General features: G+C 37.9%; 1 protein-coding gene across 1 annotated transcript in view; it reads left to right on the top strand.

Moving 5' to 3' along the window:
- Positions 1 to 736: 736 nt before the first annotated feature.
- The window catches only part of PMS1 (PMS1 postmeiotic segregation increased 1 (S. cerevisiae)), a 105540-nt gene continuing 87223 nt past the window's right edge, over positions 737 to 19053 (top strand). Inside the window, exons 1-2 of the mRNA XM_006878937.1 lie at positions 737 to 883; positions 8279 to 8461. Of these exons, the coding sequence (XP_006878999.1) occupies positions 752 to 883; positions 8279 to 8461 (315 nt within the window). The 5' untranslated portion in view covers positions 737 to 751. The remainder of the gene's footprint in view (positions 884 to 8278; positions 8462 to 19053) is intronic.

Below are 19053 nucleotides of genomic sequence, written 5' to 3'. Positions count from 1 at the left end.
CATTAAATTGGATCTTTATGAAAGGATTTAACTCTGATAGGAACATCATAGGTCGGAGAAAGCGGAAAGTTATATGTTGAGTTTCAGATATTTAGTAAAAAAAAAAAACACAAAGTTAAAGTCAAATGAAAGTTCTGAGAGAAATTAGGAAAAAAGTATATTTCTCTCCAAATATCAAAAAAAAAAAAAGGTATATTTCTCAGTGATATTATTTTTAGATTTTAAAGGTAGTGTATTTAAGACTTGTTTATCACTACTACATAAAAGGTAGGTGGGTTATATATCCAAAGAAGAAATATTGCATGGTAGTTTATAATGAACTCTGGTGGTTTAGTGGTAAGAAGTTGCACTGCCAGCCTTAAGACATGGGGTCGAATCCACCAGCTACTCTGCAAGAGAAAGATGAACAGTCTCCTCCTGTGTGATTTAAAGCCTCTGAAACCCCCGGAGGGCTAGCTATGAGTTGGTTCTGTCTTGAATGCACCCAACCACTTAACTGACTCATAACTTTGGAAAGTTTTTTAACTTCTTTCTGCCTTCTTTTCTATATTAAATAGAGATATAATGACATCTATTTTGCTATGTAGAAGGAATAAATTATTTAACTATATATGTAGAACCTGACACACAGTAAGCATCCAATAAATATAACCTGCTATTATATTATCATTTCTATTGTCTATTTATTAGGCGTATATAACAAATTATAACTTGTATTTTTCTTTTCTAGCTGCCCTGTTTAAAAGCTAGAATGAAACAGTTGTCTGCAGCTACAATTCGCCTCCTGTCAAGTTCTCAGATAATCACTTCAGTGGTTAGTGTTGTAAAAGAGCTTATTGAAAACTCCTTGGATGCTGGTGCTACAAGCATAGATGTTAAACTGGTAAGTTTCTTGGAAAAGCTAAATGACTTTAAACAAAAATAAGAATTTGTATAGTGGTTAAAAGGCTTCAGCAGTTAGCCATAATGTGAGTAGTTTGAATCCATAAGCCACTCCATGAGAGAAAGGTGTGGCAGTCTGCTACTGTAAAGATTTGTTAGTTTTGAAAACTGTCTAGTGCAGTTCTACCGTGTCCAGGACGGTCTCTATGAGATAGAATCACTATGACAGTTTTTATTTACCGTGAGTAGGAAACAACCCATAGCTTACCCTCCAGCACATTTTCAGAGGAAGTAAATTACATAGGATGAGATTGCCCTTCTCTTTCCCACAGAACAGCTGATAGATTAGAACTACATACCTTTGAGTTGGCAGTGTACCTCCTTATACGAAGCCACCAGATTTCAGTTCTTTTTAGGATATTTGACCCATTTTCTAGTTTAAGAGTAAATTCTTAAGGATTAATTTTAGCATCAATTAGCATCATGTTCACACTAAAGGAGATTATATAAGAAAACATTTTTTCCGACTTCATATAAAAATCGAAATGCTCACTTTAATTTCTTTATTTTCTACTAATATTCAATTTCAGTTATTTATGTTTTTAGTATATGTTGTTTTTGTTATATACCATCAAGTTGCCTGCAACTCATAGTGACCCTGTGTATAAAAGCTCTGAACCCTGCTCTGTCTGAGCAAACCTCATTATCTCTGCCACACCTACCCCCATTACCCCAAGCACTGAGTCAATTCATTTACCCAAGGTCTTCCTCTTTTGCGCTCTTTCTCTACCCTTTCATGCATGATATCCCTCTTCAAGAAATGATCCCTCCTAGTGAAATGCCCAAAGTGTGACAGAGCTTCAAAATCCTTGTCTCCAAGGAGCAGCCTTGTTTCACCTTCCATGGGATGGAACTGTTTGTTCTCTTAACAGTCCATGAAATAGTCAGTGCTCTTCTTTAGCACCACAACTTAAAGGCATTGATTCTTCTATCATCCTTAGTCATTGTCTAGCTTTCTGATGCATAACAAGTACTTGTGAAGACCATGGGCTGGATCAGGCACACCTGTCTCTAGACTGAAATCCTGCTCTTCAGTACTCTGGAGCAGTCCCTGACAGTAGACTTTCCCAGTGCAATTCATCTTTTTATTTCTTGGCTGCTGATACCAAGTGTGTTGATTCTGAATCTGTTAATAATCTCAGTCTCTCTTTTCATGATGCTGCCAATTGACCAAGTGGTGAGAATTTTCGTTTTCTTGATATTGAGCTTCAGTCTATATTGAAGGCTTTAGTCTGTATACTCTCTATTATATTTTTTCCCACCTAATCTTTGTCTCAGGATAGGGCAAAGTTCAGAGCCATTGTTAAGAGTTGCTAGGAGTTGTAGTTGACTTAATAATGACACAATCTTACTTTAAACCCATTTGCCTTTCCCCCCACATTTTAAAATTTAAATGAAATTAGATAGATAGATAGATACATAGATAGATAGATAGATAGATAGATAGATAGATAGATAGATAGATATGTATACACACACACACATATATATAATTCTTTATGTTAATGATTATTTCTGTTATAAATATGCATGACCTGGCTCATTTGTTCCCACAGTGATACTATGTACATTCTACGTTTCAGTTATTAAAGCGTGTGTACAGCTGTTTCTCTCCTAGTTTTTTTGTAATATAGGCCCTACCACTATTACTGTAACTACTCGTATTCCTCTGCTTTTCATAGGGTTTTAAGAGGTCTGTTATTTTGGAAGTGAATGGCCAATCCTGCTTCCTAGTCTGTGTTAATTTGAGAGCTCTGGTGAAACGTACCACTGCGGATGACCCTCTGGCATTTGACACACAGGTAGCATAGTTTCCAGCATCATAACCACCAACGAGTTGCTCCAGTACAGCAAACTGACAGACAGGTGTTGTACTGAGAAGAGCAAATAAGAAAGAAGCAAGCGTGTGCACATCTAAGCGAAGCAGTTAGCAGATTGCAAATTGATTTCCAGTACAACAGACTGAGAGATATGGGCTATACCTCTAATAGCAAATCGAGCATACACAAATCATGGTGCAGAGTCTAGCTGTGGCCTGTGGTGGGATGGCAGGATAGAGCCCGTGTGGGTGCTGGAACCTTCTGGATGAGGCTGATGACTGGCATGGTGAGGTAAAGACCTCGATGAGGATATTAAAATCAAGGGGATGGATGCTGGTGCTGCACACAGGCCCAGGAGACCTGGCATGGGGTCAGAATGGTGGTCTTCTGTATGATAGATCTTGCTAAGACATGGGAGTATAGCAAGACAGGAAAAAGCTTGAAATGGCCAATGATTTCATCTTACTTGGCTCCATAGTCAACACCCTTGTTATCAGCAGCCAGGAGGTCAGAATATTCATTGCTTTTGGAAAGTCGGCTGTCAGGAACCTCTTCAAGTTATTAAGGAACAGTGATGTCAGCTAGAAGACTAAGATAGGCTGGATTCGTTTCATGGTCTTTTCAGTCATTTAGAAGTCATCAAAAGCTGGACAATAAGTATGGACGGCAGAAGGAAAGTTGATGCCTTTGCACTATGGTGTTAGAGAAGAGTACTTAATACGCTGTGGACCGCCAAAAAACAAATTGATATGTCTTAAACAAAGTACAGCCAGAATACTCCCTGCAAGCAAAGATTGTAAAGTGTTGTCTCACATCCTTGGGTTATGTTGTTAAATTCCCTCAAGCCCAGTATGACTCATAAGCGACCCTATGAACAACAGAGAGAAACTCTGTTCTTTCCTGGCATGTTGTTAGGAGAGGCTATTCCTTAGAAAAAGACATAATGCTTGTGTAGATAGAGAGCAGGTGAAAGATGGACTGAGACATTGACTGCAGCAGTGGGCTCAAGTATATCAGAAATGATGAGGATAGGGCAGGGCTCAGATCTGTTGTTCATAGAGTCGCTAGGAGTCATACTCATTCCATGGCACCTAACAACAACAGCTACAACATGACCTGACTATTGAAAAATCAGCCATTGAAAATCCTTTGGAGCACAATTTACTCCAATAACACATGGAGTTGTTGTGAGTTTTCATCAACGGATTGACATCTAGTTTATAATACCCATTATGATTTATACATTTACTTTGTAGTTTGTCTCCCTTATTGTAAAATTTTTAGCTCAGAGAGTTAAGGTTTTTCAGACCAAGCCAGTACTAGAAATACTAAGCATCATTGAGTTCATATAGTCACCCTCCATGAAGTTTCTGAAGCTGTAAATCTTAATGAGAGAGCAGTGCCCATCTTCCTGCCGCTGCTAATTTTAAACTACGGAGACACCTCACTTTTTGGCTAGTGGCATACGTGCTGTGGATAACTCTAATAGAGCTAGGGGGACACAGTTGAGTCTGTGACAATAATCTTATTAAACCCCAAAAATATATTTTAGACATTTCATGTAGTTGGTTCAGTCTGATCAGAGAACTATTGATAATAATTATATACATTGGAACAGTTAACAGATTTTGTTTTAGAATCTTAGGTAACTATCTAGTTTAAAGCTCTCTGCAAGAAAAAAAAATATGAGCTCTTGTTTTGGTTATTATTACAGAGACAATAAAAGTCATGTAAATAAAAGTAAATGAAACGTTTTTGTCTGGCTGTATATTTTAGTATGTTCTTCAGTATATGCATCATGCGTTGAAAATAAACAATCTATTGCTCTTTATAAGAGAACCAGTTTTATTATTGTTTACATATACTATTATAATAGCTGTTTGTGTTTCTTATAAAAGCTATTTACAATGAATAAATAATTGATTATACAAAACACCATTGTTCTATCTCCAGCCTAATGTCTGTCACCAAGTCCATGTTTTTTTACTACTGAACTTTTTTATTTCCAACTTTTACATCCCAGTCAAACAGATTCATCCTAGAGAGGGTTAAACCAGGCTGCTACTTGGAGGCAAGGATTCTGGGGCTTCGCCTGACATACTTTGGACATGTTGTAAGGAGAGACAAGTCTTTAGAGAGGGACATCATGCTGGGCAGAGTGGAGGGACAGCGCAGGAGGGGAAGACCCTCTATGAGGTGGATTGATTCAGTGACTGGGGTAATCGGGATGGGTGTGTCAGAGGCAATGAGATTGGCACAGGATTGAGCAGGGTTTAGGGCTGTTGTACATAGGGTCGCTATGAGTCACAAACGCCTCGATGGCACATGACAACAACAACAACATCCCAGTCTCCTGGTGTTGGTTTTTTTGGTGTGTTTTGTTTTGTTTTTAAAATTTTTAATACTGGTTTATTTACAAAGTTCGAATACATTGTTTTTCACATTGGATCTTTCCCATAGCCCATCAAATTGTGTGACCCCCATGATTGACCAATGCTTCCCTAACCCCCCGCCCATCTTCACCCCTCTGCTTTTACCCTTCCCTGCTTGGATCCTCTTACTCATTCTACAATAATGGCTTTATACAGTATTTGTCCTTTGAGACTGAGTTAGTTCACGCTGTATAATGCTCTCCAGTCCCTCCCAAGTTAGGTAGTAATTTATAAAATCATTACTTCTGTGTGTTGCATAGTATTCCATTATATGAATGTACCATAATTTCTCAATCCATTCAGTTGTGATTGGGCATCTGGGCTGTTTCCATGTTCTTGGCGATTGTAAATAACTCTGCTATAACCTTTGGTATACCAGTCTCTGTCCCTCAGTTCTAATTTTTGTCAGGGTATATATTCCAAGCAGTGGAATAGTTGGGTCATACGGAATTTCAATGTTCAGCTTTTTTGAGGAAGCGCCACACTGCCTTCCAGAGTGGTTGTACCATTTTACAGTCCCACCAACAATGCATTAGGATTCCTATCTCGCCACATTCTCTCCAACATTTATTACTTGCTGTCCTGTTAAACTTTGCCACTGGTATTGGAATGAGATAGTATCTCATTGTGGTTTTGATTTGCATCTCTCTTATTGCCATTGATTTTGAGCATTTCTTCATGTATCTGTTGACCAGTTGAGTATCTTCCTCTGAAAATTTTTTCAATGTGTTTTGCCCAGCTTGAAATTGGGACTTTTTATTATTAATGCATCATGGTTGCATGTTTAATCAATTTCTGAGTACAAATGTTGGTAGACATCATCTATTCCTTTCTCTTTGGCTCTGGTTGTTGGTAACTTGATATTGTGCTCATGCAAAACCTATACTTGGACCAGGAAGCAGTCATCAGAACAGAGTAAGGAAACACTGCATTGTTCAGAATCAGGAAATTAATGTCACAGGGACGTATCCTATCCCCATACCTTTTCAATCTCTTTGGAGGACAGGTCATTGAAGAAAGAAGCTGGGCTTTGTGAGGAAGAATATGGCATCAGAATTGGAGGAACACTCATCAACAATCGGTTCTGCAAATAACACAACCTTGTTTGCTGAAACTGAATAGGACCAGAAGTGTTTAGTGCAGACGGTCAAGGAATGTAGTCTTAAATATAGATTGAAGTTTAACATTAAGAAGGCAAAGATTCTCACTGGGCCAATTGACAGCACCATGATAAGTGGAGAAAATACTGAGATTGTTAACAGTTTCCGCTTACTTAGCTCCACAGTCAACACTCTTGGTATCAGCAGCCAGGAAATCAAAAGGCAAATTACTTTGGGAAACTCTACTGGCAAGGACCTCTCCAAAGGGCTGAAGAGCAACCATGTCAGTTTAGAGACTAAGTTGTGCCTGATCGAGGCCATGGTCTTCAGAGTTACTTGCTATGCATCGGAAAGCTTGACAGTGAATAAAGATGATAAAAGATGCCTTTGGAAAGAGTATTGAACATATCATAGACTTCCAAGAGAACAGAGATCTGTCCTGGAGAGGGTGAAGCCAGTGTTCCTTGGAGGCAAGAATTTTTAAGCTCTATCTGGCATACTTTGGGCTTGTTGCCTGGAGGGACCAGTCTTTGGAGAAGGATACCATACTTGGAAGAGTGGAGGGACAGTATAAGAGAGAAAGGTCCTGGATGAGATGGATTGACTCAGTGACTAGAGAAATAGGGGCAGGTAGGTTAGAAACAGAGAGATTAATCCGGGATAGGGCAAGGTTCAGTGGCATTGTGCATGGGGGTCGCTATGAGTTGTAGTCATTTCAATGGCACAAAACAGTAACAGTATACTAATAGTTGTCCTGACTGAATATTTTCATGGTTAATCAGATATTTTTTTTTATTTTATACATTAAAAAAAAAATCTGTATCTTCTTATTTCTGTGCTTGAAGTTCTTATTTATGTTAAAAAATTACATTCCTCTAGTTAATTGATTGCTTATAAAATGAAACAAATTATTCCCAAAACGTGCACTTAATTTTGCATCATTAGAATTATAAAGTGTTTTCTAACCCTCCCTCTTTGTAAATGTTTTGTATGTAAGATGTATTGACACAAGTTCTGTTATTTTTACTATCAGTGTCATAATTGTAGGAGGTTCCCCCCCTTTCTGACTTGTATCTGTTACTGTATGCATAAAGTTTTGGGGAGTTAAGGTTACAATAATAAGTGGCTACCCAGTTTATAATTTGGGAGTATCTGAGTGATGCCAGTTGGTAACAAGTCAGCTCCTATCTATAAGATCGGAGATTCAGGTGCTTAGCAGTCTTACTTCTAAAAATGTCAGCCTGTGATCAACCCCAGACGGTGATGGAACTGTGGTCAACCACACTTCTGCTGCAGCATATATGGGGTGGCCATGAGATGGAGTGAACTCAAAGACAACCGGTTATTCATAGAAAATGTGGTCACTGTGGGAGTTAAGATTTTGGTGGGTTTTCCCCCTCTATGTGTTTTTCAGTATTAGACTACAAAAGCTATACTGTCAATTGAAATACTTTCTGTACTTTCTTAAATTTCAAATTCATCATTCTTAAGGCCAAATCAGATACATTTTCTTAACAGCTTCCTGTTTGGTAACTGTTTGCAGAGAAGTTACAGTGTGGTGAACCTTTCTTAGGCAAGCATTCAGTAGTTCAGGGGAGAAAGTATCAAAAGTTAAGATTGAGTAAGAATAATTGTTAGACTCTTGGTGGAAAAGCAAAGTGTTTGCAGTGATATATTTTGTTTGCAGGGCTACATATACAGCATGTTTTTGTCATTCATAGTTAATATTTTTTAGTCTAGTTTTAACATACTGAAACTAAAGAAAGTTAAAAAATCATACTGACTTCCTTATTTTATAGTTCAATCTGAGCCCAGAGAAAACAAAGAATGTACTCTTATCACCATACTTAAGAATTAATAGAGCTGTGAAAATTTAACATAATATTAAGCTCCTATAAAAATTAATAATTGTTCCACTTGTGTTTCTTTCTGTCTCTCAATAGTCAATGTTTTTATATACTGAAAGTATTTTTTAACTTTGTAGGAAAACTATGGTTTTGATAAAGTTGAGGTGCGAGACAATGGTGAGGGTATCAAGGCTGTCGATGCACCAGTGATGGCAAAGAAGTACTATACCTCAAAATTAAATAGTCATGAAGATCTTGAAAATTTGACCACTTACGGTTTTCGTGGAGAAGCCTTGGGATCAATTTGTTGTGTAGCTGAGGTAAGGTAATTTATATTGTTTATTTTACTGACTATTTTAGAGACTAAGGTGTGTCTAATCCAGGCCATGGTCTTTATAATTACTTGCTGTGCATCAGAGAGCTGGACAATGACTCAGGATGAAAGAATTAATGCTTTAAAATAGTGGGCTGAAGAAGAGTCTTGAACATACCATGAACTGCCAAGAAAACAAATAGGTCTTTCTTGGAGAGGGTGAAACCAAGGTTCTTGGAGGCTAAGATTTTGAAACTTCGCCTCACACACTTTGGGCACGTGGTCAGGAGAGACTAGTCCTTGGAGAAGGACATCATGCTTGGAAGGGTGAAGAGACAGCACAGGAGAGAAAGACCCCAGATGAGATGGATTGATACAGTAACTGGGGTGATGGGGGTTGGTGTGTCGGAACTAGTGAGACTGACTTAAGACAGGGTAGGCTTCAGAGCTGCTGTACCTAGGGTTGCTTTGAGTCACAGGCAATTCATGGCACATAACACAATAACAGTAGTATCTACATTTCACCACACCTAGTTGATCATGAAACCCTTTTATTGAGAAGTATATTACTATTTGTTCTGTGAAACATATACTAGAAGTATCCCTTTAGTCAGTATAGGTGAGATTAATTTGGCCTAAAACCTTGAAGTGAGGGGCAGATTGGATGCTAGAATTTTAATCATGCCTTTTGGTTAGTCACTTTTATTTAATTTTTTTTTTTAAATGGGTTTACTTATAAAGGTCCTACACATTGTTTTTCACACTGGATCTTTCCCATTTCCTTTACCCACATCTCCCTCCACCCATCAAATTGTGTGACCCTATGATTAACTCCCCCTGCCTGTCCTCACCCCTCTGCTCCCATTCTCCTCACCTTCGATCCTCCTACCCATTTTACTGGTTATCTTTCTGTTTCTACAGTAATGATCTTATACAGTGTTTGTCCTTATGGGACTGAGTTAGTTCACTTAGCATAATGCTCTCTAGTTGCTCCCAAGTTAGGTAATTTTCAAAATCATTGCTCCTGCATGCTGCCTAGTTTTCCGTTGTGTGAATGTACCACACTATCTCAGTCCATTTGATTTAGTTGGACATTTGGGCTATTTTCATGTTCTTGTGATGGTAAGTAACGATGCCATGAACATTGGTGTACAAATATTCATTTTGCCACAGTTCTCATTTTCTCGGGGTATATTCCAAGCAGTGGAATAGCTGGGTCATATGGCATTTCTATGTTCAGCTTTTTTGTGGACATGCCAAACTGCCATTTCAAGTGGTTGTACTGTTTTATAATCCCACCAACTGTGGATAAGATGTCCTGTCTCTTCACATTCTCTCCAACATTTATTGCTTACTGTTCTGCTAAACTTTGCCACTGCTTCTGGGGTGAGATGGTATCTCATTGTGGTTTTAATTTGCATCTCTTACTGTGGTTAGGTGCTTTTAGTGTCTGTAAACTTGGTAGTTCAGTGCTTGGCACACTCATTTACACTGTTATCAGTTTTATTACATTGTCTCTGCTAAAACCACCTAACTAGTTTGGCAAAAACTACTTAGAACCTGGTTTTGGGTGTTGTTTTTTTTTTTTTTTAGTTTCTGTAATGGTTCTTTAAGAGGATGGGCAGTCCCATCCTATATTCAATTAACTGCTTCTGAAAACCCATTAGAGGGTCAGCTCTAAGTTGGCTTCAACTACATGGTTAGAATATCACATCTTACCTGATAGTCTTAGTAGCACTGAATGGTCAGTAGCTGTCAAGTTGGAGGATATTATACCTTTCTGTGGCCTAGTGGAAAGGGAGTTACACTGTCAACCAAAGGCAAGTGGTTTGAATCCATTAGCTGCTATTTTGGAGAAAGATGGGCAATCTCCTGTACAGTTCAAAGCCTCTGAAAACCTGCTAGAGGGTCAGCTATGAGTCATTTCCAACTGGATGGGACATAACATACCTATCTGGAGAAATTGGCATATTCTCTGTATCTCTTCTCTGGACCATTTACTTAGTTTCCTCTGAGGAAAATGGACTGTCTTCTCCCACAACAGTTTAAAGCCTCAGAAACCTGTTGGAAGGTGTCTGACTCAAAATGAACTTCACAGCAGTTTGGTGTTGCGTGTGTGTATGTGTGTGTTGGCAGAGTGGGAATTGAGAAATCTTGCTGTTGCAGCCCAAAGGATATAGCGGTAGTTGTCTGGGGAGAAGAGACATTATAATTCCTTAAACACATTCTGCTTAACAGCTTTATCCCAAACAAGTGCACCCTGTGTTGCTCCTTGTCAGCACTTCACTTAAACGCCACTGACTTTCCAAATGCATGTTGGGGACGGCCAGTTGGACACTGCACTTCTTTCTCTCCAGAAACTTTGACTAGGAACATACAGCTCTGGGTCTTTTAAAGCAGATTTGCTTTAAAAATAACATGGGGTTTGTGCTAAAAAACCTCTGAAGCACCCATCCTTAGTTGTACTATTCGAGCTCTCAGTGGCTACTTTAAAAATCCTTTTTTTTTTGTTAAGAACATAAATATTTGCATTTTAGCTGTTACCCTGATTTACCAGATAGCCTTAAAGCTTTGATGTCTCAGGGTATTGTTAGAAAATAGATTTTGGTATTTATCTGTCTTAAAATGCACATAATCTTTCAGAGCTTATTGGCTGTTATTTTGTCTGCTAGATGGCAGCACTGTACTTGATCTTTTAAAATATGTTACCCATAAGCCAGAATGAGTTATCCAAATCTTAACTGCATTTCAGATTTTAGACGGCAGTTTTGCAAGTATTTCTCTCTCTTTTGTTTATTTGATTGCTTAAGTCTTCTACTTGATATCCTAGTTTATTAGGATTTACTGGATTTTTTTTTTTTCAAATTCTTTGATTTCAAATATATAAAAGTTTACACATCACAACTATGAAAGGGTTTCTGACTGCTCTGCATGAGATCGTAATAAAGTAGAATGAGAGGTTAATGTAGAACAGGACCCAAAATCATCAAAATGTTCTCTTCATACCTTGCTGATCTGCTGGAGGCCAATAGGACCCCTGAGTCTGTCGCCCTCAGCTACCTTTTTAAGCCTGGAACCCAACTTATGCCTATGGCCCACCTTTCAGTCAGACAGTAGTTAGATCTTTAAGGGGATAATAGCACCAGGTAGAAATTAATCCCTGAAAATAATCAACCATTCAGAATCTAAAGGGCAACATTAGTTCCAGGATGAAGCTCCAAAGACAGAAAGGGAGTGGACAGAAGGACGAACGGACACAACAATCCCAGGAAGATAGTATGAGCGGTGTTGTTACAATGTGGGGATTATAATCCATAACTTAAAAGAAAATGCATATGAATGGTTGGATGGAATAGCAGTCTCTCCTATAAACTTTCAGTCAAATCACAGAGACCAAAAAAACGCTTAAAAAGGAAAACTAGAAAGAAGTATTTTAATAGTGAAAAACTCCAAAGGTTAAAAAGTACATTTTTTATTTTGGGATGTATTAATAGAAAATTTTACAGAGTGGTCTTTTTTTTGGTTAATATTTGAGGAAAATCACACACAAGTATGTGTGTTGGTGATTATAAATACAGGCACTATATATATGGAGCTCTGGTGGCCTAGCACGTAAAGAGGTGTGTTGCCAATCCAAAGGTAGGGGGTTTGAATCCTTCAGGTACTCTGAAGGATATAGATGAACAGTCTCCTATCGTGCAATATATACCCTCCTAAAACCTGCTGAAGGGTCGTCTCTGACTTGACAGCAGTGAGTTGAGAGATATAGTGCATGCATACATAAACTGTTTGTATAAGTTCTGGACCAGGCTAGAGAACATTATCAGCTCCATGGAATGTTTTTTCTCTCATGTCCTTCCCAGTTATTCTTGATTACTAACCACTATTCTGACCTCTGTCAGGATAGTTCTACAAGTTCATAAAAGTGATGTAAATGGAATTTATATTTCCTTTACTGAAGACAATATACAGCTGGAACAAAGCCTTTTATTCAGCTGTAAACATTGGTACACTACACAGATGACTGTCTTCAGAACTGAAGAGCTTATTATCTCAGCTGCCAAGAATGGCAGTGAATTCTTAAAGCTAAGACTTCCTCTGTGGAATGTTTTCAACTCAACTGGTGGGAGAATACTACCATCCCAAGGGTACTTTCCTTTCTGGGAGCACTGTGTAACGAGTACCTGATCGATCAGCGATATAAAGGCTCTTTGCCTATTCACGATAGTTCTTTTGGGCCATCTTAGCTCCAGATTGCCTTGAGTCATCTGAGGCTTTGTTGGGAGGGTGGCACAGCCCTACATTTTTCTGCCCTATTTTCTACACTGCCCCCACAGGTAATAACCCTGCGGGCACTCGACAATAAATGTCATGCCCACTAATCTCTGTCTCGGAATATACTTCCCAGGGAAACCAAAAAACTGTTACTAAAATCTTATGAAGTAAAATACTAGGCCTTTTTTCTGTAACTTCAAAAGCTTCTCTAATGGTCAACAAATTACTTATTGTTTGCTCTCATAACCTGGTCAACAAATTATTCATTGTTTGCTCTCCAGGTTATGCTGCTAGGTATTTTACTTCATAGGAGCTGTGCACCCTGAAATGAATGGAACATGAAAATTGTAACCTGTCGAGAGACACATAGTATGTCCCATAAGCAAAGCCAAGAATTCAGTTCCAATTTCATGCTCCACAATAGGTTATGCTGCACTTGTACAACCTCTGTTAGGAAGGTATTTATAAGTTTAAAAATACTCTTGTAATAAAATAATAAATAGAACCAGGCCTAGAGTAGTAAATCTATCATAGAGCTTATACTTGAATAGATGTTTTTTAAGGTAAATTCCATTTTAAAATAAATGGTTTTCAGGAAAGCATAATGAATACTTTTTTAGAGGGCAAAGTTCACTTTCTATACTTAATTCATACAGCTCTGGTGGGTTCCTGGTAAGGAATTATGCTGTAAACTCAAAGGCACTCAGTTGGAATCCAGCAGCTGCTCTGTGGGTGAAGGATGCGCAGTCTCCTCCCATGTGATTTACAGCCTCTGAAAACCCACTGGAGGGTCAGCTAGGAGTCGGTTCTAGATTCACAGCACATAACAACAACAACAACAAAGCAATAGCCACAAAAGGATGATAATTTGATGTGTGGAAATGATTTTTTAAAAAAAAACTAGTTTATTTTGAAAATTTTTCAAGGGAAATTGCAGTTATAGAATTAAAATTAGTAATTTAGTTAATTTTTTTTTTTTTACCAAACTAACTGGTGTGTAGAATTTTAAAGTCATACACATTAGAATTCTCAAATCTCAGCCTTAAATGGTAATATGTAATTGTAATATTTTATAAAGCTATTAAAACAACTTCCATCTAAAACAGTTGTTATATTTGAAAAATTAAAATAAAATTTGCTGGTATTTTACGTACTTTACATAAGAAATTATCTTTTTGTGTCTCCAGTGAAATGTTTAAGAAACTTATTAAACTTGATTTTAAATAGAGGCCAAAAGGAGATGGAGGGAATATACAGTTACTATACTAAAAAGAATTGACCGACACTGAAGAATTTTAGGAGGTACCATATGAATAAGAGCCAATGTTAATAAAAGAGGAAGTTGAAACTGCACTGAAGGTGCAAAAATAAGGCTCCAGGAATCGATGACATACTGATTGACATGCTTCAACTTAACAGATGCAGTCCTGGATGTACCCACCATTCTCAGCCAGGAAATTTGGAGGACAGCTGGCTGGTTGACTGACTGGAAGAGATCCACATTTGTTTCCATTCCAAGAAAGGTGATCCAACATAATGTTGAAACTATCGAATAATGTCCTTAATAATATATGCAAGCAAAATACTGGTAAAGATCATTCAAAAATGGCTAAAAAGAAAACTACCAGAAGTTTAAGCAGGATTTAGAAGAGGCCGTGTCACCAGGGATATCATTGCTGAGGTCAGATGGATCCTGGCTGAAAGTAAAAAATAACAGAAGAATGACTATTTATGCTTTATTGACTGCCAAGACATTTGACTGTGGATCGTAACATATTATGGCTACCATTGAGAATAATGGGAATCCAGAGCAGTTTATTGTGCTCATGCGAAACCTATACCTGTACCAAGAGACTTCTGTGTGAAAAGAGCAAGGGAACACTGTTGTTGTTGATGGCCATCAAGTCAAGGTCAACTCATAGCAACTCTGTGAACAAAAGACCTAATGCCTTTCCATAACTATCATTGTTTCTCCAAGTTCATAGACTTTCCAGAGATATATGGTTTAGGAAGTGGATGTCATTCCTGTTTACTAACCTATTTTACAACTGGCAGCTCCACCAAATACTGTCCATAATGGGAAACCATTCTGGTATTTGATAACTGCATGGTACAAGGTTCAGCATCACAGCAAACCCAGATTACTTCATACAGCACATTGACAAAGAGTGATGTGCAAAGTGGAAGAATGTTCCTCCAGATATAGCAACTCTAGTCTCATTTAGAAGTGGTTAAGTGTTGTCAAGTCAAATATGACTCAGAGTAAGCTTTGAACAAAAGACCTGAAATCTGTTCTATAATTAACATCATTTCTGTACATATATAAGAGAGTTTAAGGGAACTCTGGTGTCCTAGTGGTAAGAAGCTACACTGCAATCCCAGAGATACGTGGTTTGAATTCACCAGATGTTCTGCTGAAGAGGGAGGAGTCATTCTCCTCCTATACCAGTCAGATCTTATTTGACAGTACACACACCAAAAAAAAAAAAAAAATAAAATAACTTGAGAGAATTTTAAAAAAAAAAGGAATTTGTAGAGTTTCCAAAGGCATCTAGTTTAGGAATTTGATCCACTCCTGCTTCCCAACATGAATCAATCTGGAAGCTCATCCAAACATTGTACATAATCGGTAACCATTATGGTATTTGACAAGACTATGGAAACAGTAGTGTTCAGCATCACAGCAATTCCAAGTTGTTCAGTACAGCAAATAGACAAATGATTTCTGTGTCTTTTAAAGAATATTAATTATAAAATTAATAAATGTGTTGTTAATAGTAGCCATAATTTTTGTTATGCGGCCCTCGGGTCCTACAGGAAACACTACATATTTTAAAATTAAGAAAGAAGTGTGTCAGGTTTACATTCTCTCTCCATACCTATTCCGTCTATATGCTGTGCAAATTATTCAGGCAGCTGGATTCTGTGAACGAGAATGTAGCATCAAGATTGGAGGAAGACTCATCAATAACTTGTGTTATACAGATAAGACAACATCATGATAGATGGAGAAAAAAATTGAAGTTGTCAACTATTTACTCTTACTTGGATCCAGAATCAGTACACTTGGAACCACCAGGCAGATCAGGAGACCTATTGGTCTGGAACAGTCTAGTAAGGGACCTTTCAAAATTGTTGAGGAATAGTGATATCAGTTTGAGGGCTAAGGTATATCTGATTCAACCACGGCCTTTTCAGTCATTTGCGATGCACCTGAGACCTGGTGGTGAATAAGGATAATAAAAGAAAAATTGATGCCTTTGAGCTGTAGTGTTGGAGAATAGCATTGAACTTCCCATGAATTGCCAAACAAATGTATCTTGGAGAAAGTGTAGCCAGAGTGCCCCTAGGAGGCAAAGATGATAAAGCTTTGTCTCATATTTTGGGCATGGGCTGGGGGAGGCAATTTCTTGGCATGGACATGAGACTTGGAAAGGCAGAGGGTTGGTGAAAAAGAGGAAGACCTTCCACTAGATGGATTGACGCAGTGACTGCCACAATGAGCTGTAGTGTGTCAGAAAGTGTGAGGATGGCACAGGATTGCACAGGGGTCAGATCTGCTGTTCCTAGGGTCACTATGGGTCATACTGGATGACACCTAACAACCACAAATGACAGTTAAGTTTTTTTAGTAGGAAGAGTTTGTTTTCCTAAAATGAGAACAAGTGTGAATAAGGAGTCAGAAATTCTATTCCAAGTATTTGAAGAGAGTTGAACAGGTTATCGTAGGAGTCTTTTTTTTTTTCTTTTAAAATAAAATGATATAGTGGTCAAATGAAATAACATGTAATAAGTTGGATTTAGTCTGCAGGGAGGTGTTCTAACCCAGAGTTGGCACTTCTGTGGCAGTTAAAATCCAGCAGTGGTTCTATGGGAGGGAGAGGGAGAATCTCCTCTTGAGAACCTCGGAAAACCCACTGAAGGTTCCGGTGTGTGTGGTTCCAACTCAGGGGCAATGAGGGCTGTCTTTTTTTAAAAAAAAAGTATCATATACCATATAAATAAACCTTTCCATCAGGACTAGACTGGGAAGAGAACATGCAGCAATAGCAGATGAGAAACTAAGTAACTGTTTTTAAGATGGAAGTTGGCACTACCTTTGTTTTGTACTCACATAGCTTTAAAAGGATAAGGGCAAGTTGCTGGTGTCATCATTTTTGTAGTTCTAAGCCATATTAATAATTTCTGAGTCCTGTTTCATTGTATACAGTCTTTACAACTATGGCATTGTGCTTTATTAAGAATAAACAGGAATTTCTGAAGTAAATGTAGTATCATAAATACAGCTATCTCACAAGTAATGAAACTTTTCGGAAGCAAATTCTTGGGCCAGGATCTCTTGTTTGTGACGTCTTCACAATATTTGCAAACAGAGGGTATTTGGGAACAGATTAAGGTGGAAGGTCTATTATTAGGCACACTTGCACCAAAAAGGAGAATGATATTTCAGTTATCCAGGCAAAAATCCATACTTCCATATTGTACCTGAATTATAAGGACAGTTAGTCTTAGTGTGTATGCCAGAGAATTTATCTACAAGTCAGCAAAAGAAGGAAAAGATTTTCCCTTTGTCATGTACCGTAGAGTCAGAACCAACTCATAGCTGACCCTCCAGCAGGTTTTCAGAGGCTGTAAATCACATAAGAGCAAGGCAGCTCAGCTAGTGGATTAAATCGCATGCCTTTGGGATTGCAGCACTTGTTTTTGCCACTAAGCCAGCAGAGTTTCCTTTTACCATAGTAACTGTAAATGAGTTTTGTCCAAGAGGAATTTGCATGAATTAGAGGGCTCTGGTAACCTAGTGATAAGAAGCTTTGCTGCAATCACAAGTGCACACAGTTTGAATCCACAAGCTCTTCTGCAAGAGGAGGATGGACAGTCCCCCTGTGTGATTTGCTGCCTCTGAAAACCCACAGCACTCAATAAAAACAAGTAAAGATGTACTAAGTTTCAATATACTTTTTTTTTCCATTTTAAAATATAAATTTATTGTTGCTGAGATGTCAATATACTTTTTAGCTCAAACATTCAGGAAGAGCTATGCTTATCTAAAGTTTAAATGTTCTGTGGTTTTTACTTTTGTTACCATCTTGAAACTTAGTAACTATAGCATAGAGTCAGTTTTTAGGAACTGATAACTAAAGGCTCTAAATCATCTACTTTTAAGATATTGATTTTTTAAATTTTTTTCTTTCATCACCGCTAATTTTACAGTGCCACAGTTCCTCAGTGCCTCTAGTAAGATGCACCAGTAGTAAGTAGCATGCAATATTAGAGATGCTTCTGGTGGTGGATTTGTTGTCAATTCCTGTGCTTACTGCAACACAGCTAACACATTCTGAACCTATGCCTAGTCAAAAAAAACCAAAAACTTTTCCTGCCCAGGACACAGGCTCATATGATGAAATGAACTCTTGAAATACAATTCCTTCTTCTGAGGAACACACTGTATTTCATGAATTTGTGAAATGTGCTTATGCGTATGAGACCCACCCCCATCTTTAGCAGTGAATTATAAAGCATTTCCTATTTACGTAAATTTTCATAGTACCCTAGAAATTCTAATTTTTAAAAGATTTATAATTAGAAGTAATATTCTAATTTTTACTTTAATATGACTGTTAATTGTCACTAGTGGGGTTCTGTTTTGCTTTTAGCAATCCTGTCTATTTATGCTGAAATATATTTATTATTTACTGGACTATTAAAAGAATGAGAAGATTAATGACTCTAAAATTGTTGAGAATGCTTTTAAAGCAAAAACTGCATGTAACCTTATAATGCATTAGCATCATCGTCATCTTATCATCACCCTCCCTTAAAGATGATAGTGTAATCATTTATGCAGGACAATCTAGCAAGCTGTTGGCAGACTTAGTGCTAGAACTCCGAGTTCCAGGCTGCCTTTACTCATTGACACCAACTTTAGGTCAGGTGGCTAGCTCTTTGGAGAATAGAAATAGAATTCAATTGACCTTGGCATTTTGGAAAAGCAATAGTTGGTTAAGTATAGAATTTTATTTAAAGGGACAATCATGGAGAGATAAAAAAAGGTTTCTGTCCACTATTTCGAATAGACTTTACTAGAGAGATCACTTTTGGGTACAATACGATTGAAATGTTACAGGGATTTAGTAAGGATTGTTTTATCTTTTTTTTTTTTACAGAGGTTTTGGATTTCCATTCATTCATTGCCGCAATTTTCTCCCTGCCCACCCCTCCCCACCAGCTCGCTTCCCCCTCTGAAGAGAGAAAAAAAAAGGGAAAAAAAAATTCCTTCATTAGTATACAATTCCCACGTCCCTTCCCCCCACCCCCCACCCC

This window comes from Elephantulus edwardii, unplaced genomic scaffold (assembly GCF_000299155.1).
Source record: "Elephantulus edwardii isolate Elephantulus edwardi_28Jun2011 unplaced genomic scaffold, EleEdw1.0 scaffold00001, whole genome shotgun sequence".
Classification (NCBI taxonomy): domain Eukaryota; kingdom Metazoa; phylum Chordata; class Mammalia; order Macroscelidea; family Macroscelididae; genus Elephantulus; species Elephantulus edwardii.
This window is presented reverse-complemented; position numbering and strand designations above follow the sequence as displayed.